This window comes from Lepisma saccharinum, chromosome 8, assembly GCF_977018435.1.
Source record: "Lepisma saccharinum chromosome 8, izLepSacc3.1, whole genome shotgun sequence".
NCBI classification, from domain to species: domain Eukaryota; kingdom Metazoa; phylum Arthropoda; class Insecta; order Zygentoma; family Lepismatidae; genus Lepisma; species Lepisma saccharinum.
Genome location: NC_139236.1, coordinates 12812710 through 12838949, shown reverse-complemented (window position 1 = coordinate 12838949; position 26240 = coordinate 12812710). Strand labels below are relative to the sequence as shown.

General features: G+C 38.0%; 1 protein-coding gene across 3 annotated transcripts in view; it reads right to left on the bottom strand.

Moving 5' to 3' along the window:
• LOC145990861 (uncharacterized) overlaps positions 1-26240 on the bottom strand; it is a 94038-nt gene that overhangs the window by 61563 nt on the left and 6235 nt on the right. For all 3 annotated transcript variants that reach the window (XM_083126302.1, XM_083126303.1, XM_083126304.1), the window contains exon 2: positions 1762-3045. In XM_083126302.1, coding sequence (XP_082982428.1) covers positions 1762-2743 — 982 coding nt within the window. In that variant the 5' untranslated portion in view covers positions 2744-3045. The remainder of the gene's footprint in view (positions 1-1761; positions 3046-26240) is intronic.

Here is a 26240-nt window from a genome sequence, read left to right as displayed (position 1 = left end):
TGTAAATCTGACAATTCAGGAGGATTTCAAAGGAATTTAAAGAGGCTCGAATTTCAGTTGAAAGGGACATCTTCTGGTGAGCCGTCAATGTTTTGAAATTAAGGTGTTCTTGGCAAAGTGCACACTTATATCAGGGTGGATTAGCAGTTGACAATTGTAGCAACTGCTTTTGAACAGATCTCCTATATTAGAATTATGGGCCACCCTGATAGTGTAATGGCAAAGTCGTCTCCTTGTAATCAAGGAGTCCTGGGTTCAATACCCGATGGAGGTACAAAGTGGTTCGGATCCAACTTTAAATTGTAGGACCAGTCCCGATTAGGCTATCTGTGCATAAAGTCGACCTAAAACAAAAATTTAAACAACTTATATTTAGAATTAAGAACATATTACTATTGCGCATGAAAAACTATTACATGTAGAGTAAATTCCAAAACAACTGAAGGTTACTTTTGCATTCACTTTAGAATTACTACCTACCACAAATTACATGATTATGTAGAATGTAAAGTTTAATGCTACATTCTTCCTTTAATAATTATAATAATAAACCAAAATATATATACTCTTCAAAGAAATAATAGTATCAGAGGGAGGAGGATACCCCTGATCAGCTTGTCCACCCCACCCTCAAGGAAGGAAGGAAAACACGTCTACAAGTAAATGCTCTCTTAGTGCAAATATGCAATTTTCTGAATGGTATATTAAATATGACTGCCAACAAGAAAATATCCCCCCCATTTCCCATCCACTAATTTTTCCTGGTACCATCCCTGTTCATCCTTCTCCAGTGCTGCTTAGAATATAATTACGTGATTTCTCACATTGTAGTGTGTTTTGAAAAGTTAGTAACATTTAAAGTGTAGTTCCAGAATTCTAATTTGCTTGTTAAGGGTTTTAAAGTCTCTTTCAGACTGAAGTGACAAGCGACATATGACATGGGATTTCACACTGAAACAACAATCTACACTGGGCCCTACAGTCTTTACAAATCCATTCACTGCACATGCCCGACCAACAGACTGAGGTGACACAGTGTAGGTGTCCAAGCCAAATTTAGAATAAGGCGACCATGTGGACATGCCATATTGTGATGGAATAATGATAACACCTTTACATATATACTAAAGTTTTTGTACTCTGCTACATTCCTGGTGGGTACTGTGGCTTTGGGAAGTGAGCTAAGTGAGTAAATCATGGCAGAAGAGCAATTGACGTGTCAGGCAGTGATGAGTTCTTGGTGGTAGTAGGTGGTAGACATTTACACCCATTTAGTCAATGTGTATGAGGACTCCTCACCTTCCCTTGCCACCATGAACAATTGGGTTAAAGAGTTCAAGAGAGAAGGAAAGTCAATTCAAGATGAACCGTCTCCATCTCCACCGAGAACTGTCTGAACTCTGGGAAAATCTTAAAAAAATAGAAGAACTAGTGATGTAAGACAGAAGATTGCAACTCTCTGTAAGAGCAGGGACAATAGACTTTCAGAATATTTCATCTGATGTTGACTGAAGACTTGATGATGGGAAAGTGTCTGTGCAATGAGTGCCAAAATTCCTGACACTACTTCAAAAGAAGCAAAATTGGTGCACACATTTCTACTGAAAATTTGGAATTAGTGAGAAATCAGAAAAAAATCCTGTCTAACCTAGCAACAGGGGACAAGACGTGGGTACATTACTATGACACCAAAAAGAAACAAGCTTCCTGGAAGCATAAGGACAATATTCCACTCAAGAATCTAATACAACTAATACATACCTTTGCTTGTCTTGTATGGGACATGAGACAGTGCCTTCATCTCGCCTGCACTAAGCTCAGCTGGTATGAACTGTCCTTCATTCTGACATCCAACTGTAGATTCCACTGGTATGGTGGCACTACCATCATCACACTGAGTTTTGCCATATTCTTCAGAGAGGAGTGTTGAGTCCCTGTCAGAAATCAGGTTATCTTTCAACTGTTTCTTTCCTTCCCCTTCACTGCAAAGGTCAGCTAACACTAGTTTTGCTTCAGCCCCCGATGGGCTCGAGACTTTTTCCTGCAACGTCTTCCATGCATGAAGAGCCACCCACTTGTACAAGCACTTCTGCTTCTGGGTTCTGACTTTCTCATCTCTTCGCACCTTCACCTGAACAATATCACATATTGATAGGTACTCCCGCACGTAAGAACCATGTGGCAGCTTCTCTCCAAACCTTTCTAAACTTAAATTAGAGGTCAAAGCAAAAATTTCGGTGCATATATTTTGCAATTTTACAGTGATAATGAATGCATACGGAAGGCACAATTTTGTGACAACACCTTCATATATTTTCCCAGCAATGAGTTCTTTCTCTCTATACATAGTACTCTTCACTGCATCCAACTGCAAGGTGTCTTTACCAAATGGGAACAGGTTGGATAGTGTTGCTGGCATCGGCTTCGGTTTCTTCCCGACCCATGCTAAGGAGCACTTGAAATTTACACCACTTCTACTCACGTCCTTCAACTTAACACAGTCAAAGTACACGCATGTTCCAACCTTCAAGAAAAAATAAATCGGTATGGTTGATGGGCACGGTGATGAATCAATGTACAGGATACTTTTATCACACAGCACTTTTTCCATTTCATCCTCTAACCTGCTGGAAATAATTACCTCATCAGCGCTCAGTATGTCCTGTACTTTTCCAGTCTTACCTCTAGGTAAATATTTCTGGTACACCCAAGGTGAGGGACTAACACAACTACCTTCATTCATTGTTCTGTCTTTAACAACGCACAAAGGGTCTGTTGATGTAGTCTGGAGGGGAGACTTCAAACCAAGGTAGCCTCTGTTTTCAACATCACATTCATGGGGAAAATCCAACCTCGCTGCATCATAATTCAATACCTGACCACTGTTTACACAATCTTGCAGGAAATTCCTTTCAAATTCTTCAGCATCTGACAATAACTGGACTAACTGACTGGAACATCTGCTATTTTCTTCTGTCTGTAAACTTCCTGTCTGTTGAGTCCTATCTATTCCCTCAAATGATGATATGTCTACAGCATTGTTGGCTGGAGAAAAATACACACAGGCATATAAATTAATATGTGGGTCCTTTTACAAGTGCAAACATAAAATCAACTAAATGACAATAGCCAAAGAAAATGGGAGAGTGTACAATTCAGTGCAAACCATATCCTGGTTTAAACATAAGCACATACCTCCAAATGTGTGCAGGTGAGGTATCAACAAGACAAAGGGTTCCTCCTTGTCATATTATCTGACAAAGATGCACAAAACACCTCTTTCAGGGTTGCCACTCATTTTGCAAAACCACCAAACTCTCCGACTTTTCAAAGTACTTTTATATAACTTTTCAGACCATCAATATTATGTTTCAAACTTTGCTTGTTTTAACAAAAAGAATCAAGTTTATTCAACACTATTGAAAATTTTATGATGAAAATAAAATGAAGAAAATTATTTGTACTATGAAAAATTCCACCAAAATAAACCAATTGGTAGGAAACACTGAAATGTGTTTTTAGTTTTCAATCTTGTTAGAAAAGAAAACAAGATTTCATTTCCTTCATAATTCCATGTTATTACAATTGTTTTGGACTTTTCAATGACAAAGTTGACTTCTCTGGCTTCTTCAGGTCAGTGGGAATATTGATTTTACTGTTAACAGCAAACAATGAAAATGAACACTATTTTGGTAGTAAACTATTATTAGTAATTATTATTAATGCTAATACTTGCAAAATGAAAAAGTCAAGAGATTAAAAGTCCCTTGTCCCTGCCAAGTACACCTATGCAGAAATGTTTTAAATGCTACCTGGTATTTCATATGCACTAAAAATGGCACAAAATGCATTAAAAACCTAATTTCCCATAACTCTTATGTGAGGCATACTTTTTGAAGATAATTTGTTACCTGTTATTGGCCTATTCAAGTGGTGGATGAGTGGTTATGATTATTTATGTGTTAGAAAGATAAACCTTTTGGCTTCAAATGTAATGTCAGCCCTGCTAAACTTTACTTGCTTTCTGTGCAAAAGAAGGATAACCTGTTAAGTTTAAAGAAGTGTATGCCTTGGGTTTTATGGTTGGTCAAATGTCCACAATGAAGCAATAATATGCCTTACAGTTACCACCAAAAAAGGGGATGTTTATTTAGTGGACACAATTGACACATCTGTTCATGCTCACACGGTCGATTATATGGCAGAAGTGGCTCTTAACAGCATTAAAAAATGCGAGGAAGACTTAACGTTTTGCCGCCCAAGGCCTTTTTCACATGTAAGCCTCTCTGTCCGGAGCCGATTTTGAGCAAAATGCAGTTTCAATTAAATGAGTGTAGATCGGAGGCTAATTGCCCTAGAGAGATGAGTGATATACCGTTGTATGCGGAATGAACCAGAGATTCAGACTATATGAAATTTTCGCAAATTCGGCGTATATATGTGGTGGCGGGGAGGGGCTAACTCTCAAAATTCCAAATTTTCTGGAAAAAAAAATTGTTCCCCCACCCTCCCCTCAAGCAAAAAGTACATGACAGTGTCGACATGCACATGGAAATGATCGCTAACATGTAAGGAACACAAAAATATTTGTATTATTATCATATGACCAATGTAACTTTAGTTATACCCCCAAAAGGAATTGTTGGCATGCCACTGATTCAAGCTTCAAAATGCAGCAGTACCTTGAAATGACTTTAGCTCAGAGACTATTTGCCCTGGAGATATGAACGATATACCGTTGTATGCAGAATAAATCACAGATTCAGACGATATATAATTTATGCACATTTGGCGCACATATGGAGGGGGAAAATCCTCTGAAAGTTTTTTTTTTTAAAAAAATGGGGTTTCTTCCCCCCGCCCCCTGAAAAAAAGGATATGAAAAGTTCAAAATGCACATAGAAATTATCGCTGACATGTAAGGAACACAAAAATATTTGCATTATTATCATATGGCCAATGTAACTTGAGTTGTACCCCCAAAAGGAATGGTCGGCATGCCACTGATTCAAGCTTTAAAATGCAGCGGTACCTTGAAATGACTTTAGCTCAGAGACTATTTGCCCTGGAGATATGAACGATATACCGTTGTACGCAGAATAAATCACAGATTCAGAAGATATATAATTTATGCACATTCGGCGTATATATGGAGGGGGAAAGGGGATAAATCCCCTGAATATACTTTTTTTAAAAAATGGGGTTTCTCCTCCCCCCCGCCCCACCCCAAAAAAAAGGATATGAAAAGTTCAAAATGCACATAGAAATTATTGCTGACATGTAAGGAACACAAAAATATTTGCAATATTATCATATGACCAATGTAACTTGAGTTGTACCCCCAAAAGGAACGGTCGCCACGCCACTGATTCAAGCTTCAAAATGCAGAGTTACATTGAAATGACTATAGCTCAGAAACCAAATGCCCTAGAGCTATTAAAGATATACCGTTGTACGCAGAATGAATCACAGATTCAGACGATATATAATTTATGCACATTCGGCGTACATATGGAGGGGGAAAGGGGGGAAATCCCCTCAAAAATACTTTTCTTAAAAAAATGGTTTCCCCCGCCCCCCGAAAAAAATGTCAAAATGCAAAATTTATGCAAATTTGGCGTATATATGGAGGGGGAAGGGAGAAAATACCCAAAAATTATTTTAAAAAATTGTCACTTCACCCAAAAAATGTCCTTGCACTTGGGCACAAAATGACACCTACGCACAACATTCACGGACAAAAAGCTACAACGTAGTGAAAAATGAGCGCCAATTGTTGCAGCTGCTTGAAATTCTATTTTTGGACAATGCTGGGTAACCCCTGTTGCCACTTGTGGACACTTGTGCTAAAAAAACAAAGGTTTCAGCGCACTTCGAAATTCCATTCTCACAATGCAGATTCAACAACCAGTCTTCCCCCTCCCCCACCCCCTGCTTGCGCCCTCACGGGAAACTTTCATTTTGATATCGGATACTGATAAACAAGCTTCCTTCGAATGCACTTAGCAGGAGGGAGTGAAAAGCATTGCTTTAGAACATCAAAGCCGGTCTTCCTTTGTCGGCAAAAATTTGACGTTGAAAAGAGCCGCAAAAGAGAAGTACCTTTTCCCGCCTTTTCCCCTCCATTTTTATGAAGACAAAAAAATGCAAAAAACCATTTCTGTTAAATACATGTGTTAGGAACAATATAAAAAAATAAAATCGAAATTCTACCCACAAATAGAAAAGTTATAACGTAAAAACTACGACCTTGACACAGCATCTCTATCGAGACGCTTGGGACAGTGAGGGTTACATTTGGGTATCTCGTTCGAGACGCTTGGGCGGCAAAAGGTTAAAGTGCAAGGTCTGTTCTGTTGTTACAAATAATGCTGTCAACGTTGCAAAAATGCATCTTTTGGTTGAAAATTACGAAGATTTGGATGTCATCACTTATGGTTGCTCAGCACATGTACTAAATCTGCTAGCAAATGACTTTCAGTTTCCAAATGTGAAAGAGGATGTGCTAAGTGTAATAAAGTACTTCAGAAACAACCATGTTGCTAATGCATGTTACAGAAAATCTGGTGCCCCAAAACTTGTTCTCCCAAGTGAAGTGTGCTGGAATACAATGGTAGATTGCTTGGAGTCATATCTTAAAGGCTGGGCAACATTGTTAAAAATTTGCAAAGGAAATCGTGAAACTATTGATAAAGCAGTGCTAACACAAGTTTCTAGTTTTATATTAAAGCGGAATGTAGATGACATGTTTAATCACTTAAAGCCTATTGCCACTGCCCTTGATGAAGTACAGAAAAACAACTGCACCATCTCTGAGTCAGTACGTGTGTGGAAGAAACTTCAAATGAAAATTGGAAACACATGAAACAAAAATTAAAAAACAGATATAACATGGCTCTAATACCAGCCCATTTTTTAGCTTACATGCTGGATCCAAAAGAAAATAATTCATCACTTGATTTAACTGAAGAAGAAAAGAAAGCAGCATTTGATTTTGTAAAGTCAAAGTATCCATCAAGTTCAGTTCTTCCGTTAATTGTAAGGTTTCAGTCAAAAAGCTCAACTTTTCAAGAGTTTCTTTTTCAGAATGAAGTCACATCACAGGTTACACCCTATGAATGGTGGAAAAGTAAAAAAAAAAAAATGACATTGATAAATTTAATGACAAAGTTTTTCCCATTATTGAACAGTTGTTTACAGCACAGGTTTCTTCAGCAAGTGTTGAAAGAATATTTTCATCATTTGGACTTGTGCATTCAAAATTACGCAATCGATTTGGCCCAGAGAAAGCATCTAAAGTTGGTGTTTCTGTTTAAAGAATTTAACCCGAGAACACTACCGTACGTAAAATTTACTTGTGCTTTGCACTCAAATCCCTTCCCTACCTCCCACCTCGTACCCACTCACCCCTCCACCTAGCAGTGCCTCGGGTATTCTGTCAGACGTGAGGCAGCACTGTTGTAAGGAGGGTGCAAGCATCGAAAGTCTTTAGTTTGTTCATTATGTTGGACTCTGTACGTCAATAATACGTAGCGTTAGTAATAGAAGAAAAATCGTGCACGTAATTTTGACGTGCCTATAGTAATAATGCCATTTGTATTCACGTAAGAATTGCATGCCGCTTGGAATACACATAGTGAAAATGTATGAAAGACTACTGACAACTGATAAAATTTACGAACTTTTGGTAAGTTGTGAAGAAGACTACCTGGAGAAAGAGAATGAAGAAGATATTTTGGAAGTTGAGGAACCTGACTTCAGTGATAACAATAGCAACGACGACAAAGAGTATGTTCCTGATGAAACACAAATACACATAGTGAAAATGTATGAAAGACTACTGACAACTGATAAAATTTACGAACTTTTGGTAAGTTGTGAAGAAGACTACCTGGAGAAAGAGAATGAAGAAGATATTTTGGAAGTTGAGGAACCTGACTTCAGTGATAACAATAGCGACGACGACAAAGAGTATGTTCCTGATGAAACTGGCTTAGTTCAAGGAATGTGTGAAAAGATATAAGAAGCAGTGATTTGCAAAGAAACATCAAAGACTCAGGTCAGGGGGCAGAAGAGGAGGCAGACCTCAGAAGATTCTACGCGGGGAACGTCATCGGCCAAATCAAAACAGAGGAAAATATCTGAGAAAGCTGTCACACCTGATGACGACTCAACTCCGGTGGACCCTCTGGTCATTCCTGGTACAGATATTCTAAAAGACAAAAACGGCTTTACGTGGAAATGTAAGAGTGACTCAAGTCGGGGCAAGATTGCTGCAAAAAATATTGTACACGTTAGAACTGGACCAACACCACCCGCAGGAAACTTTGAATGGCCAGAAGAATGTTTGAAGCTATTTTTTAGTGACAATTTAATGCAAGAAGTTCTTGTACATACAAATGAGGAAATTAGACTTAAAAGAGTTAAGTATGCAAACCCAAACAATGCTTCTCTGCAAGATTTGAGTTTTGAGGAACTAAATGCTTTTATAGGGCTCCTCATTTAGGTTTCAGTGCCAAGAACAAAAGTGACACAGTGTATCCACATTTGCGATCTGCAATGAGACCAATCAAACATGACAAAATTCTACCTATTCCTTTTCGTTCGTCCATCTTCAAGCTGTACATCGCCTCGAAAGGAAGTTGTAAGCGATACAACGGACATCAGTGTATCAGAAGACGACTTTGTACGTGATCTTGCGTTACCAAAGGAAAGTTCTGAACTGTTAGCTTCTGTACTGAAAGACAAGACATTTATTGTTATCTGGTACTAACATTTATTGTTACAGATCCCGGGAACAAGAAAAGTTTCTTTATTTTCAGAAGAAAGGTCTACCATCTTCTGCAATGACATACCGAAACTTGTAATGTGGCTTGGTGTGAAGTATGTAACTTTTGAAAGTTTGCGCTGTATGTGGTGACTTCAAAATTATCAACCTTTTACTGGAACTACAAATGGGATACACAAAAATACCCTGTTTCCTGTGCGAGTGGGATAGTCGAGATGGACAAAATCACTGGCAAAGGAATGGCCAACCAGAGGACCCTTGACACCCGGAACAAAGAATGTTATGCATGCGCCCCTTGTGGAACCCACAAAAGTTCTTATCCCTCCTCTACACATTAAATTGGGTATCATGAGCCAGTTCGTACATGCCCTAGATAAGGCCAGTGAGTGTTTTAAGTACGTATGTAGTGTTTATCAGAGAATGACCCTAGATAAGCTGAAAGCTGGTGTTTTTACTAGACTTCAGATCAGGAAATTAATGTGTGACCCCAATTTTGAGGATACAATGAGCCAAACAGAAAAGCTACAAAGATGTTGTAAAAACTTCCTAGGAAACTGAAGGAGTCCACCTTAGAAAACCATTGTGAACACCATGTTGGAAAATTTGAGAAAACTAGGTTGTAACATGAGCTTTAAGTTACACTTCCTACATGCTCACATTGACTATTTTCCAGATACCTGTCTTGGATTTTACAGTGAGGAACAGGGTGACCGTTTCCATCAGGATTTGAAAGACATGGAAAGAAGATACCATGGTGGTTGGACTGTGAACATGATGGCAGACTACTATTGGTCCCTGAAAAGGGAAAGTACTTCTCATGCATATGGAAAAAGTTCAAAATGACGAAAATTCCTGCCTGTAAAATAAGTGAGGTAACTGTAAATAATATCACTTGTTGGTAGTTCTTGTGAACTGTACGTACATTGTGCTTACAATTACATAATTATAATATACACCACGTTTTTAAGCATGGCAATGATCTTGTAGAAGGGTATAAATATATGTCGGTAATGGTTCAATATGCAAATTTTGTTTTCATTTTTTTTCAACAATCTGGACATGATAGAAGAAAACTGCTTACATGTTTGGAATCAGCGCCCCAAAATTAGGGGGAAACGACATTCGAAACCAAAACATCAAAAAAATAATTTCAAATTGCAGTGCGGTGTTATTCAAGCTCACAACTTCTACAACAATCAGGGCAACTCAGGGAAGAGACCACTCTCACGGATGCAGTTCATGCTTCACCTCCATGAGAACTTGACCAAGATCTGGCAGGAGCAAAAACTAATAATTCTGGGACTGTCACAGGAGTTGAGAAAGTCAATTTTGAAAGTGTTGCAGAAGGAAGGTACAAGTACAGTAGCAGCCACGTCACAAGGAAAGAGAAAGTATTGTAGTTTCTGTAACTACAAGAAAAGGAGGATGACAACCACATACTGCTCATGTGGTAAGGCAATTTGTGGTGAGCATCAAAAGAAAAAGTGTCTGACTGTGCATAATTCGAGAAATGGACTATTTTCTTCTAAAGTGTTTTCTATTTCTTGTTAACGGTGTTATAATTATTGGCATTATTTGTTTTTCATTGTGTACTTCCCCATTAATTCTTAATGTACGTACAAGCTTGTCAACTAGTACATTATTTTCATATATTCTGTGTTTAATAAAGCAATGTTTATATATTTTATGAAGAATAAAAACTCCAAAATGTAGAAAATAAACAAAATAATATTAAAAAATATTCGTCACTTTGATTTTATAAACTAAAGTTTATGCTGAAAATCATTCGCTGCATGTATGTAATATTTACGTAGCGATAGTTATACTGTAATATGGGAACACAATAGTGTTCTAGGGTTAATAGTGATGTTAAAATGTAAACGCTACAAGTAAGCAGACAGGAAAAACAAAAATATTTTCAACAAGACAAATGGTGTTTATAGTTCTTTAATTTTTATGTTCAAATCAATAATAAACGTGTAGGTATAGAATGTTAGTGCATTTTGAACTCAACTTCAAGTTTTAGTTAACTAGTTTGGGTATTGTACAGTAATATATGTCACTAACTTTTTTGTTCTTTCTTGTAATATTCAAGACACAATTCTATATGAAATCTCTACATTGTAGTTCTCAAAATAATATATTTTCTGTATCATTTTGTCAGAAAATTAGAATTTTGAGCAACATGCATGTATTGTAATCAAATAAATAACTTAGTATTTACCTCACAACTAGTCTAAATTAACTGAAACCAAATATTTTAAATTAAACTTTGTTTAAACAAAAAAAAATGGTTTTATGTTGTTGTCTTTTTTTAAAGAAACTTTTTTTTTCCAAACTTATTTGAAAGTCTCACACAATCCAAAACCAGCACAGAGCAGACTGACACGATTTGATTCCAGATGATAGGCAGTAGGGATGAGGAAATATGAAATTTTGTCTGATACAGATGAAGTCCCAATATAAAATTTTTACCGATATTTTAACGATCCGATAAAAAATTCTAAATGGTCCTTGAAGAACCTGAATAGTTCATTGATCACTGGCGGCTCCGGAGGGAGGGGGGTACTATGGTACGGCCCTACCCCCTGTTGTTTCATGGACCCTGAGGCGACATGAAGGCAGAACGTAGCTGGATTTTATTTACTGAATGCATCCTTTGGGGTAAACTTGCTCTTGCCCATATTTGTTGCTATGCAACTACCACGTTGCAAAGTTCCGACTGAAACACTTTGGAGATATGTAAGAGAGTCAACTGTCAACAATCACGTTGAACGTGTCCTCTAACGTCAACAATCCCTTATAAGATCCATTCTCACTTTTACGAATTAAATTGTCGGTGTTTCTTTTTTAGTTCACTTCTTCAGAACGTGACAGGCAGCTGTTCGGAAGGGCGTTTTTGAACATTTTAATAATCCGCAGCAATAAGCGGCACGATAAACATTTTATTGAAATAGTTCGTAGTATTGCTTCCCTTCGGATACTCAGTTGTGGTCTAGTAGCGAGTGAATTGTATGCATTAGAATAGTATGGTCTTAACAGGTTTTCCATTTTAGCATCTAATGAAAATGAGTACAGCAAAGAAAAGCTGTCTGGGACAGAAAATAGGATAAGGCTACCTTGCGTCAGTCTACTCTCATGATTTTTTTTTTCTGAAACATTCAAAAACAGGCGAGTTGTTATTGAAATCAATTAAAAACAGCCTACTTCTAGCGAATCATTTTTGTACACTTTTCCCGAACAGTATCATAGTGAAAAAATTTTTGCGATTCGAGTTTCGGAACTAGAGATATTGACACTTGAATTTTGGATAACATTAGTTATGTCGGGTTTAGTGTTGTTTTTGCCTTTGCTTCTCTCCTGGCTTTTTCTTTTGAAATCACAATAAAATATTGCTGCAAGAATTGGACATTTCTTGGTAAAACTACGTATAGTATGAGGTACGGCTAATAACAACAAAACGAAACGTGAGTTATTTTACCAACTTTTTGTCCGTGAAGTTAAGTTATTGAGAGATAATGAGAACATGTAACATTTCACCCTGAGAAATAAAGTTAACCCAATCATATGTTTTGGGTGAGTATTTGAGTGAAGTAGTCCTACCTAATTCTATAGTTTCACTCCTTTCTCATACTTCCAGTCGTCTTAATGATTATAAAAGCCCGAAACAAATTTAATTTTATCGTTCCCCAAAGAAAATCAAATATTAGGATTGGACATGTAATTATACTGTTCAGAACTCTAAAGTTCCAGATTTCTTCTTTGTAGTTTCTAGTTTTCTTTCCTTTTTTTATGTTGGTATGTAGCGTATAATTAGGACAAAAAAAAAAAAAAAATCAGGGTTAACACGGTAGGTAATGGGGAAGATGTTTGCAAAAAATTATTATGCATTTCCTTTACTTTTCTTCTCATGGGCAACAGGTTACGTGTGTTGATTGTCTCTCAGTAACTTAAGGTTTAATAAATTATATTGTATGCTCATTTTGTATTTTGTTTAACCAGACACAAATGATCTGTGATAATATGTATTATGTGAAAAAAATCGAGACGCGAGACCTTGACTTGGAATTTAGCATTTAAGTGTCTGATTTTCTTATATTATTGTTGAAGCGAGTAAGTAAATGCCCATTTTATCAAAATTATCTATCAATGGATCATTGGAAAAGCAGGAAATTTTAAATTTATTGAAATTCATTGTAAACAAAAATAGCTTACGCACTTACGCAAAAATAGGTTTGCTTTTGCAGTAAATTGTACATTAGTCACGTCAATTGGTAAAGGTATTGTAATATAACGGTGTGAAACTGTGTAATCGATTTTCATTCTGTATAAGTACAGGTGGCTTATCGTACCACTTCTTCAAGAATCCTGAAACCGCCAGTGTCATTGACCTCCTTAATTAATGTTTGTTTCCAGGTACCTGCAATGCAAACGAAGTTGCATATTTAGATATCTACTTTAGGGCAAAAAGATTATCCATAAAAATGTTAACAAAATGGCAGAATTTTGCACTAAGAATTATAAGATATTTATAGATATATCAGATATCAGATCGGTAAAATAATCGATAATTTTACCAATAAACTGATATGACTATATCAGCTGATACCAATAGAGTACCGATTAATTCATTCCATCCCTAATAGGCAGTGTTACTAACTGTGAAGAACCTACACTTATCGACCATATGACATGACATATACTTAGGAAGAACATGTTTGACTTATATGTCCGGAAAACCTCATGCTTATTGTGATCAATCATGGTTATATTGAACTTCGTTTGTGTGTGCCATGCGTGTATAATTTTTTCATGATAAATATAATGTTAAAATTTAGCACATAAGGTTAATTATGTTGGAATATTTCTTTTTCTTTTAACATTTTGTTTAACTTACTGTTCCTGTTTAATAGTTTCACAAAATTTGACAAGGCAAGGTAAAGTAAGGTTCCCCTCCCTGTTTATGTAGCACAAAGCCATGAAGGCACATTTCGAGGATGCTGGGGTAGGGCCACACACATTCTCGATCTTGGCAGTGATATGATCAATACCACACTCTGGTCGTCTTTACCACCCCCCCCCCACCACCAGCACCAAGGGTTGCCCCTAGGTACCCATTGATTTGAATCTGGGTGAGCTCCAGAGCTGGTTTATGCAGGGACAACGCCGGAAAAGTTCCAACCTTAGATCACCCACCCCGGGAATCGAACCCATGTCTCTCGCATGGCAGTCAGATGCCCTGCCAACTTGACCAACGCAGCTTAGGCATTTTTTAAAATCTATCTGCAGAGCACTGACAATTTTCATAGTTTATCATACAAAAATGATAATAGTGTTTAAATGCCCTAATGGATGAAATCTTGTGCTGTTAACTGTTAGTTTGAGGGTCCTGAATGTGCTTTGTATCGATGTTAAGTTAGTCACACAAAAAATCATGTTTTAAAGCTTTTTAGAAAAAATAAACAAGGAATAAGCAAAACTCTTACACCAAAGTTACAGCATAAATATAACCAACAAATGGCCTCATAAACTACGAGGGGTGTATCATAAAGAATTACACTTCATTGTTTTAATGCAAAATGAAATGGCGTAATTCCACGCACTGGGCATGATGGGCGCATAGGTACCTTGTCTACCACCAGGTGGCAGCACCGTGTGACAGTGCGTAGTCTGTGGCCTGTGCAGCCGTCGAAGCAAAACGTCACAAGTGCTGTTGCGGACAACATGGAACAAGATGAACGTGGTCAACGATGGACGAGTTGGTTTTTGTGGAAGGAAGGGGAAACAACGGCACGTATCCATAGACGGTTAGTGGCTGTGTGTGGCGAGTATGCAGTGTCACGGAAAACGGTGTATAATTGGGTAACTGGCTCGAAAAACGGTCAAACGTCGACGGAGAAGGGAAAGAGTCCAGGGTGACATGTGAGTGTGAAAACAGACGCAAACATCGCACGTGTGGAAAATGTCATACTGGAGAACAGGCATGTGACGTTTACGGAACTGGAGAGGATTACGGGATTAAGCAGACGAACCCTGCAACGCATTGTGCACAGTGACTTGAAAATGGGTAAAGTGTCAGCTCGGTGGGTACCGAAATGTCTTAACGCATGCCACAAACAACAACGCGTAGACATTTCCAGGGAGCTTTTGGAACTTTACGACCAGAATCCAGTTGCTTTCATGGGGAAGCTTGTGACAGGTGATGAAGTGTGGCTGCATTACCACGAACTGGAAACCAAATCCCAATCCATGCAGTGGAAACATAAGGGTAGCCCCCCACCCAAGAAATTCAAAACAGCGCCCACGGCTGGGAAACAAATGGCCACTGTGTTTTGGGATAGTGATGGCATCATCCTCATTGATTGGCTACCGAGGGGAACCACCGTTAACAGTGCAGTCTACGTGGCAACACTGACGCGGTTGCGTTGTGCAATTCAAATGAAGAGGCAAGGCAAATGGGGCAAATGTGTGCTTCTCCAACATGACAATGCCCGGCTGCACACCAGTCGTGACAACAGCTGCTATTGACCGACTGGGTTTCAAGGTGTTACCACATCCAGCATACTCTCCCAATTTGGCACTGTCCGATTTTCACTTGTTTGGCACCATGAAGAAGCCCCTGCGTGGTCACAATTTCAACAATTGTGAAGAACTCCATGAGGCTGTCCAGCGATGGGTGCACACAACTCCAAAGAACTGGTTTCAAAATGGTCTCGAACGACTTCCACACCACTGGCGTAAGTGTCTACAGCTCCAGGGGGACTATGTTGAGAAAGTGCATATAGCCGATTAAATGTATCTATGTCTGTATGTATCGAATACAATAAAGTGTAATTCTTTATGATACGCCCCTCGTATATTAGGAAATATTGCTCCAAAGCACCAATAAAAGCTGTGACTAACATAACCAGATCAACGAAACTAACACAACCTAAGTAGACAGCCCCTACAATATTGTTATGTTAGTCACATTTGCTGGCACTATGTGTGAAAAATGGTCTAACTGTTGACATAAGTATTGAATTGTCTGAATTGATGTTTTAAGTCTATTTTATGCATACATAGGCTAATCGGGACTGAACCTACAGTTTTTAAGTGGGATCCAAACCACTGTGCAGTGTGCCTCCACCAGGTAGCGATGGTGATGACTAGGGCTAGGATTTTGATGACCTAAAAATTCGTAAAAAATGCCCTTAAAAAGATGCATTTATGACCTAAAAATTGCCAAAAAATGACTAAAAATGACCTAAAAACCGTTAAAAATTCCAAAGTAAAATTTTATTTGCATTTCAAATTACAGCAACTCTAGTATGCAACTTTTGACAAATTATGAGAGGTTACTGTTCAGTTTTGAGTTGCAGTGTGTAACGAATATTTTCTGTAAATTTCCAAAAAGAAATGAATGACGATTGTCAGCTAGCACACTTTTATACATAGAAAAGCTCCTTTCAACATCAACAGAGGTAATAGGGGCATATTTAAAACATACAATGTCACTTGGTTCTAATTCGGTTTCAGAGTCTGGCAATGAAAACGTTTTCCCACACAATACGTCACGAATAGAACATATTATTGTGTATCCTGCATCTTTCCCTAGCACTTTCTGCATCTTTTCTCTCACTTGTATTCCAACAGTACCTGGAACTGCTTCCAAATTATCCTGAACTTTGTTAAGGACATTAACTTGATCAACCAATGTAGCTCCAGATGTCTCGAGTGAAGTTATGGCAGAAGGTAGGAAGCCGAAGTTGGACTTTATATAGCATAATTTTCCCTCCATTTCGGGATCAGCCAAGAGTTCCTGTGCTTGTCTTATACACAATGCTTCACTGCTGTCGAACGAGGTTACAACTTCTTTCACAATAGTAACCACAAGCCTCTAACCATGTACCCCATCTAGTAAGAATAGGAGCTGGTGGCAAAGTCACATCAGGTGCATGAGACCTAAAAGCTAACACTCGTGATGGGGACTTGAGGAAAATCTTCTTAATGTTTGCAATCAGTTGATCTACATCAGGAAAGTGACTTCGCAGTTCTTCAGCAATACGGTGACACGCATGTGCAAGACATGTTACATGTACCATTTTCGAGTACAGACCTTTCAGAGAATTCCCTGCTTTAACCATGTACGGTGCCGTATCTGTTACGAAAAGCAACACCTTGTCACATTGAATGCCGTCGGGCCACAATAACTGCATCGCGTTATTGAAAACTTTGCTGATCGTTGAATAATTCACTTTTTCTAGACATTCACAATTTATTAGAAACACTTGAGTAGACTCGGATTCCTGCATCGTACCAATCACTACATTTGCAATGTACCGTCCGAGAGAGTCGGTACTTTTGTCAATTGACACCCATATTTTTTTACCATGAATTTTCTGCCCAATTTGATCCATTGTTTGGTTGTAGCATTTCTTGACATAATTTTGCCTTAGCGTGGAAGAATCTGGTATCGATTTCCCAGTATGTTTTTCCAAAAATGCTCGAAGTTTAGGATTATTTAGTTTACTTAGAGGAATGTCAGCAGAAATAAAAGCGTCGCACAGTTCTTCAGAAATAACAGAGGATTTGGAGGAACACTCACCCATTAACAATTGCACCGTCCTCTTCTGATCTTGAATTTGCTTCAGAGCTGCCTTGTGTTTCTCGCGGTTGATTTGTTGCTCCACCGTGAATTTCTTTTCCGCAGCAACTCTTACACCACAAAGCTGACAGAATAATACTGATCCGTCCGTACTGAACGTATTTTCACCATACTGGGACACAAACTGTTTTAATTTGTACTGTGTACTTTGCTTGGTTTTTGGCATCTTGTCCAATGCTTCGAAAATCTGCTCTACTGAACACTGCACCAAAGTAAATTCTCGCAATAAAGAGGAACTTCGACAATGGCCAGATCACACGTTCCATCCATTCACTTTCAAGGAACACAACAATTGGTCTGAGCAGATTAGAAGATAAGGTTAGGTAGGGCAACGACTTTCTTCTCCTGGGGCAAAATTGCGAGCTGTTTTGAACTTCTAACAATTGAATTTCATTGTAAGGAAATTGTTATATTCGTGTTGTTTATTTTCTTCTGAGACGGATGGAAGGTAGCTGCGGTTTCATATATTTTAAATTGTCTAGGAAAGATATGAAAAAATAGGATATTTATTCATCTTAATCCTTTCACGATAATGCTGCCCATTCACTCGCAGCGTACAAGTGCTCTGGAAAACTAAGAAAATAAAAAAATGACCAAAAAATGACTTATACAACCCATAATGGCAAAAAATGCAAAAAAATGCCCCAACAAATAGTGCTTAAAAGTTTCAGCATGACATGAAACATATAAATTTAAAAATATTTGGGTTTCTTATTCACCAGAAAAAAAGATGCAATTTCATCAAAATCCTAGCCCTAGTGATGACGTTACCACTATGCCATTAACTAATAGGGAGGCCCTAGTGTCATAAGTACATAGTAAACCAAATGCTAAGGTGTAGCTCACAGTTGCTACCAAAGCTGGGACATTAGATTTCTTATAAAATATCCCACATCTTAGTGCCATTCAACAAGCCTGCTAAGGGCAGTGGGACGAATGAAGGTATCCTTGTATCGGAAAACAGGAGACAAAATACCAATCACTGGAACCATATCACTTGCCACAGAACAGTTAGAAGTGGACAGTGCAAGTAGTGAGGGTTCTATAGATAGGAATCTGATGCATGCTTTAAGTCATGGTGACTGGTGTGTTGTGTCATATTATGATGAGATACAAGGTAGGTGGTGACCACTGACATAGTCCAGAATGAAATAGAAGTGTCCGTCATGAGCTGAGCTGGCTCATACTTTAAGTGGTGTCTGCCAAGGGACGAGATTTTTTTAGGAGAATGATGATCTGAAAAAAATCAGTCCTCCAGTCATGGTCAATAGTAGAGGACATTTTACATTGAATGACGAGATTTAATCAGTTGATGTGAAAAGAGAGAACTCTCTCTCTCTCTCTCTCACTATTCATATTTTGCTCTCTCTCTCTCTCACACTATTCATATTTTGCTCTCTCTCTCTCTCTCTCTCTCTCACTATTCATATTTTGCTGTCTCTCTCTCTCTCTCTCTCTCTCTCTCACTATTCATATTTTGCTCTCTCTCTCTCTTTCTGTGATGTAAGTTTGCTTATTCAAATTTGTAATGTCAAGAACATCACATTGTTATCATCCTTATGTGTTTCTTAAGCTGTTACTTTAAGTTACATCAGTCACATCACTTGTAGGTCTGCATAAATTTGCTACAATGATTTGCTGAATTTCTGGAATCTCATATTTTGCCAGTTCACTCTTCAGTTTTCAGTACACTGCAGAAAAATATTCATTAGATTTTTGAATAGGAACCTTTGTTTTCCTTGCAACCTTTGTTTTTCTTGCATTGAAGTATTTTGTTCCATCATGTGTGGCAAAAAATGTTACGTTAGTTACACTGAATAGACTAATGATTTATATTTTACATATTATTAACCTCACACCAAGACCTATGTCCAATACTTGCCATGAGCTATCTAGGTGTCTGTACTTTTCATATTCATACTGTCCATGTGTCCTAATATACTGAGCGGGTAACTTAGCTTGTTACGTTAGTCACGATGGAATAACCCTGTAGAAGTTTGACTTGAAATTTCTAAGTATAAAGTCTCAATGATGTTCTTTCTCTGCAACAATAAGAGATATACTATAACGGCTCTTACCTTTAAAAATGCCTCTCCGAAGGGAACTTTTCAAGAGCTCACTTTTCTAACTTGCCACGATGCACTAAAAAAATTGTAGTTCGAGAACTGATTGTCATAGAGATATGAAATTTAGAAGAGGTGAAATTTATACATTGTGACTTCCAATAAAGGAAGAAGGTGAAGAAGAAAATTTATTTCGGAACATCCCCATTGCAAGAACAGTAGACCAAAGTGAATTTAAAAAACGTAGTATGTAGCAGTTATACACTCCTACAACCATGCAAAATTTCACAAAATTTCGTTGAAAACAGAATGACACTTCTTGTCGAAATAAATAACAATATGCTGCCAGTTTGTGAAAACATTTTCCGGAATTTTAATAGTAACAATGGATACATTGTGTTGTAATTCGAATATGTAATACCTTTAGAGGCATAAAAATTAACAAAAAATACAGAACTGAAATATCGTGTGTGTAGTTTTGAATAAATGGCAAAATAATTGCTGCCACATGATCAGGGCAATTTAAAAAATCGGACCTTCACCTCTCCATTCCCCACTGGACCCTTGATCATTGCACATTACACATTACAGATTATTATATGTAAAATTTAATTAAAAAACAAAAACAAAAAAATAGCAGTGGTTTGGAAGTTACAGCGAATTTTTATAAATCTATCCCATAATATTACAAAGGGGTAACAAAGTACTTTTTCAATCACCACTTGTTAATAACAGTGACAATGGATACATTGTTATTAATTCGAGTAGGTCATACCTTCACATATATACTAATGAACAAAGAAGACAGAACTGAAATATCATGTGTAATTTTCAAGTTATGACATGTCAATTACTGCCACGTGGAGGTGGTTTAGATGGAAACCAGCTTTCCCAATTGGCATAATTTGGATGGTTTCCATTGAAACCTGCCGTCTGTTAAAGGTTAATATTCTGTAAAAAAAAAAAAGCACTTTTGCAGAAACCATTTTTTTTTATTGAGAGCATAGTTTTGTAGATATTTAACAAATAAAAATTGGTAACAGAAATTCATACATTTAATAAGCATAATACACATCATAATCATATTGTGATGTACCATTGGACTGTCACAACAGTACATTAAAACTATACTCAAAGGTAGCTGTAAGTAGAAAGATGATGGACGGTTGTAGCAAGTCTCCCTTCCTCTGTATTAGGTGCTCTATTTGGGTTAATCTTCTTAGTGGTTCGAGACCAGTGACTTGATGTCATCAACCAATCATATGTATGGAATATAAGCCCTTAGCCAGGAGTTTTTTTGGGGGGAAGGGGTTTACCACTTATGGGCAGCTGCCATCTCAATCACGAGATGTAGTTTCCTGGAAATGTTTCCCGCAGGGCCGGTTGTATAAACATCACTAAATGGAAATCAGATTTGACCTACGATCCGAAGTGAACTAAGTTCAAGCTTCTATCACGTAAATCTAACTGTCGATTTGTCGATCTTAGATCAAATCCTGATCTTGGGTCAAATAAATACTTTTGGCCACGTGGCAAACCCAGACATGTCGCTAGTGTGCCTGTGACGTCGCCAATTGTCCAACACTGAACAGCAAACATTTTAAACTCTGTTTCGGAAAATGCATGTTTTTAATATTTGAATAAAGAATAAATCTGAGGTGCTGGACTAGTAAATATTCGAACATGTTGCAAATTTACTAACATCACGTAAATTAGATACTAAACGGCCATTTACTTTTTATGCAAGTTCCACGTGGATGATTTGTCCTTGACAACGAAAGCAAATATCGGTTCTCGGTTGCAAAGGAAAGAAAATATGCTTGCATAAATAGATTTTTTTTTAAAAAAAAGGCGTATTTCTTTTTAATGCTAAAAAGATATATAACAACTTACATATACTCGGATTTGGAGCTATTGTTCATGTAAGGAGATGTTTATTATATTTATTTTGCGATTACACGATAACATATTTCAGGTGGACCATTAGTTCCTGTAAGTACTATACGGAATTTTCCTTGCACTTCAATAACCTACGTTGTGAAATGTAAAATGTATTTGCATTTTCCCGAATGGAAAGAAATATTGAAGCAACAGTGGCGTTTGTCCTCTCGGATGTAAATTATGCCCAAAACAAATAATATTCGAAATAAAATATGTGTTATTTATATATCGGGAGGTGAGAAAGCTTTACCAACTAAGATGCAACGTGCTCAGTTCATAAAGCAGTAGATATATACACTACAGCCAAAGTTACATGATCTGTTCCATTCTGCGAACAACATTGAATTGCAGTAACACTTGGCTCGATGCAGTAAAGTGAAATGGTAATATTTTTATAGTCGCTCTTCATCCCAATGCAAGTTTTACAATGACATCAACAAGAAAATATAAGCGGGTCATGTTTTCGGTTTCTATCAACACTCGATTGTTCTCAAGTTAATTTTCTCTGATCGTGCAATTAAACCATGTTACAATATGCTCTTGCAGTTATTTAAGGCTAATTTCAAGAAAAACATACATGGTATTTCAAACAGTAAATAACAATGACACACGATATATGGAAAGAAAGAAAAATGGAAGAAATATTTAACAATGTTCACCTCATTGTGCATGCTTCTTCTTTATTATTATGGAAACAGGATTTTATGAATTGATTCTCCCGTCTTGCTGCATACGTTCACTTTCAACACATTTTACAAGCAAATATTCGTTAGTACAGACATGTTACAACAGCTGATCTACGGTCAATGTCTGCTGATCGGAGAAAAATCGCCGATCAACTTTGATCGCAGATCGCAGGGACTTAATCTCAGTTCAACTTTTATACAACACAAATCCAGAGTTCAGCGTGACTGCAGATCAATTTTACTGGCTAATCGAGGATCAACTGTTTTATACAATCAGGCCGCAGACGATTTCTTCTGTGAAAGGCAACTTATCATGGAAATCCTCCAATTCCCAGAATCTCTGCAACTGGAAATTTTACTGTATATTCTATGCGAACAAAAAATGACTTCGAAGGTCCATTCGTAGATGGTGCATTAGGAATCCTTCCTGCTACAATCCATCCAAATTCAGTGTTTTGCAACGCTGGATAGTTTCCTGTTCTTGAAAGTTTTTCTGGCTTGAGAATCGTGTAGGACACAATCTGCAGACAGAAGTAGGTCAATGTTGCCAGGTGTATGGAAGCTAGTATCTGCTAAATGTATGTCACTCGGAATTCCCCATGTGGAAGTTTCGAGCCTCTGCGCTGGTATCAAACCTGTGATGTTTGGCAACATGGAACAAGTTATATCCATGGTGAATCCACTAATGCTGGATTTAATCTGAGGCTCCATAGTGTGAAAGGCTTGCACTGTAGCTTCATTTATGCCTTGGATAGATATTCGGCATTTTTGTTTCTTGATGTGTAGCTGCTGATCAAGATGCTCTGTCATAATATTACTTGGCGAGGGAATTATGTTTCTTGCCGCAGTACTTGCACGATCCTGCCTTGCATCCTGGCCTAAATGTCCACGACAATTGAAACAGATCTTGTTGTCTCGAAGAAATTTGTACTTCTGAGCTATCGTAGATGCTTTGAAGGAACTGCACGCAAACAGCGGATGCTTATTATTCTTCAGGCATGAAGGAGATACAGTAGAAACATACGATCTTGACGGAGAAGGATGCACAGGTTTGTGACCTTGTTGTTTGGTGTTGCCACTAAACTGTGGCTTGAATGTTGATCTTTCATTGGAAATTGGTTTGAATTTCTCTAAAGCCTTGGTTCTGTGCTCTAGAAATTGAAACAAACTGTCAAGAGTGGTGAATTCAGAATCATTCACATCTAATTCAAAAGCTTTTCGTGTGGTAGCATCAAGCTGAGAAGTAAGATGTTGAACTAGCACTATCTGAAATACCCAAATTATCATGTATGAGCAAAGAAAATGTGTCCGAATGATACTCATTGGGTGTAGTTTCCACTTGACTTGAGACTTGCACAAAGCCCTGTGTTCATTTACCGCACCATGGTTTTCCTCAATTAATGTTAGCATCTGCGACTTAAGATCGAAATACGAAAGTTCGATTGTCTCTCGAACCGCTGTGTGTTCATCGTCTGTGGCTTCAAATTCAATGCTATCCTGAATTTCTTCTAGCTTTGGCCATAATGTGTTCAGCTGCTCCAGCCGAACCTTGATCTGTTGAACGTTGAGCGCCTCTGGATCAACACTGATAATATACGACTGCAATCTTGTTATTTGCCCCCTGTAGGCAGCACATTGCTTTAGAAGATGTGCTAAGTCTGCCATGCCTCAAGGTGGGAGGGTCTAAGTAATGCATTTTGAAATGAAAGGAGAAAATGAGGAAGTATTGAACCAAACACTGTTGTAATCACCAATCTGGCATTCTGGATGATCTGGGCATCTGAAGTCATCGTTAGGTTGAAACACTGCAGGTGGTCCTTGACACTGACGAGTATTCGAACAGCTGAGGCACGGTTGCTATGGTGATGTCACATCCACACGCGTGGGCTGCTTGATGCACCTCTCCACGATACGTTTCTTCTCGCTCTAAGTTTCCCCACACGAAATGAACCAAAAGACCAGTCCCGCGAGGGAACGAAAAACTGCAGTCTAAAAATAACTCAGAAACACACCACGGGTGGATGACGTCATGCCACTGGTTTTCGACCGAAAGTTCCTCGTACAGCACAAGGGGCGAAGGGAGCAGTCTGTGAAACGTCCCGCTGCCGGTCAGGAAAGTCCCGATCGTGTCTTTCAGGCACTTGGAAAACATCATGCGCGCTACAACGAATGACGTAACGTTTTCAATAACTTGTAGTTACTGTACTTGAAAATAATGTTTGCACAACATAATGTCACTAAAATCACTGATGGTAATGTACCTCATGTTCAAGACAAAGGAGATTGCAGCCTGCGGAGGACCATAAATGATTGCGTTCTGGACCGTAAAGGAATAAAACTGAGTATAGAACCTGTACAGCTGTGAAGGAGCAGAAATGAATGACGATACGAACCGGTAGGATCTAAATGTAAGTGAAATCGTAGGTTACCACTTACATCTCTCTGGTATGGATTGTGTCGCTACAGGGCAAAGTTCAGCACGATCCTCTTGGAAGTTGTAAAGGAAACACAGGCACACACACTGATAACTATAACTATGTATTATAAGGTATATACACATAACACTTGATTACACTTCCCATGCACTCCTGTCTAGGGAAAACTGTTTACACGGGTGTTACAACAACACGGCAGTAATGAAAAGTAGCCACGTTAGGCTTACTTTTCTTTTTTTCTGTAAAGAATATATTTTCAGTGTGAGTTGCAAAAAATTACTAAAAATATCCACTAATAACTTGTACTACATTAATTATTCTTTACCGAGCCATTTTTTATAAGTTTTCTGAAGCTGTTGACAATTGTTCACCCTCATAAGTATTTAAAACAAGTGTCTGAAAACCACACTCTTTGACGGGGTTTCTGAAAAACCACATGGGAAAAACTAGGCTGAGCTGACTGGGACAACCCTGGTATGTTAGCAATATTCATTACATTAACAAACAAAACAAAATAATAGTAATAATATTACCAAAAAAAAGGTGCAAATTCACGAAACAATATTAGTACTGTTATATTATGTTCTGTAATTTCACTTCCACCAGATAAATCATGACAACAGGGATGAATGACAATGAAATGCAAGAACAAGATAACACTCAAATCATATTTTTCAACTTGCAGTAAATAAGCTGAAATAATGAATATGGCTGACATACCTCGCCTCAATTACATTTTCCCCACAACATTGTAAATACACATTTCCATCTGTACGTTTTTTTAAAATTATAAATACTAGTTTCTCAAGAAGCCAAAAGCTTCCAACCCATTTCTCTATGTTCCCAAGGTTTCTTTACTCTGGTATACATTAATACTGACCAAGCTTTGAAAAAAGACATGGCACCATTTGGTACCAACAAGGATTTCATGGCTACCAAAAGCATGATATATATACACGGATGAAAGCAGACATGGCTCACGAGCCTCAGGCCCATACTGAAATATTTTTTAACTAATGCTGTAAAATGATTTTATTAACAGAAACAGAATTATCAGTTCTTTATACATTTTGGGGTAAAAATTTCCCACACGAGGAGGAGGGAGGGGGAGATATTCCTGCAACTGCTTTCGAATCATGGTGATTTTATATGTATCCAGCGTGGCTCCAGGGGTTAAAAAATTTGCACCTTGTTATAGAGCGACCACAAGGATAAAAAACCTTGGACGAAAAGTCCCCACGCAGCTCTTCTTTCTTCCTTTCAGCTCGGGCCATAAGGAGGCATGGTCGACTCTCCTCCTCCCCTCCTTGTGGAATTACGGTTCACAGGAGTTGCGGGCCTGCGCAGGATTTTTGCATGTGGTTCCACTATAGAAATAATTTCAGGAAGGAAGGAAAGTGTTTGAGAAATAATTTCAAGAAGAAAGGAAAGCTTTTAGGAAGAGATACTCAAGAAATGGCGTACCAACTGGAGGGAATGCTCCATCATAACTTCTTACAAGTACAGTGTGTGGCATAAAATTGGGGCGACTCCCCGATGATGCAGTGGTAGTGTCGTCGCATTGTAATCAAGGGGTTCCGGGTTCGATACCCGGTGGAGGCACATAGTGGTTTGGATCCCACTTTAAACTGTAGGTTAAGTCCAGATTAGCCTTACTGTGCATAAAGTGGACTTAAAAGA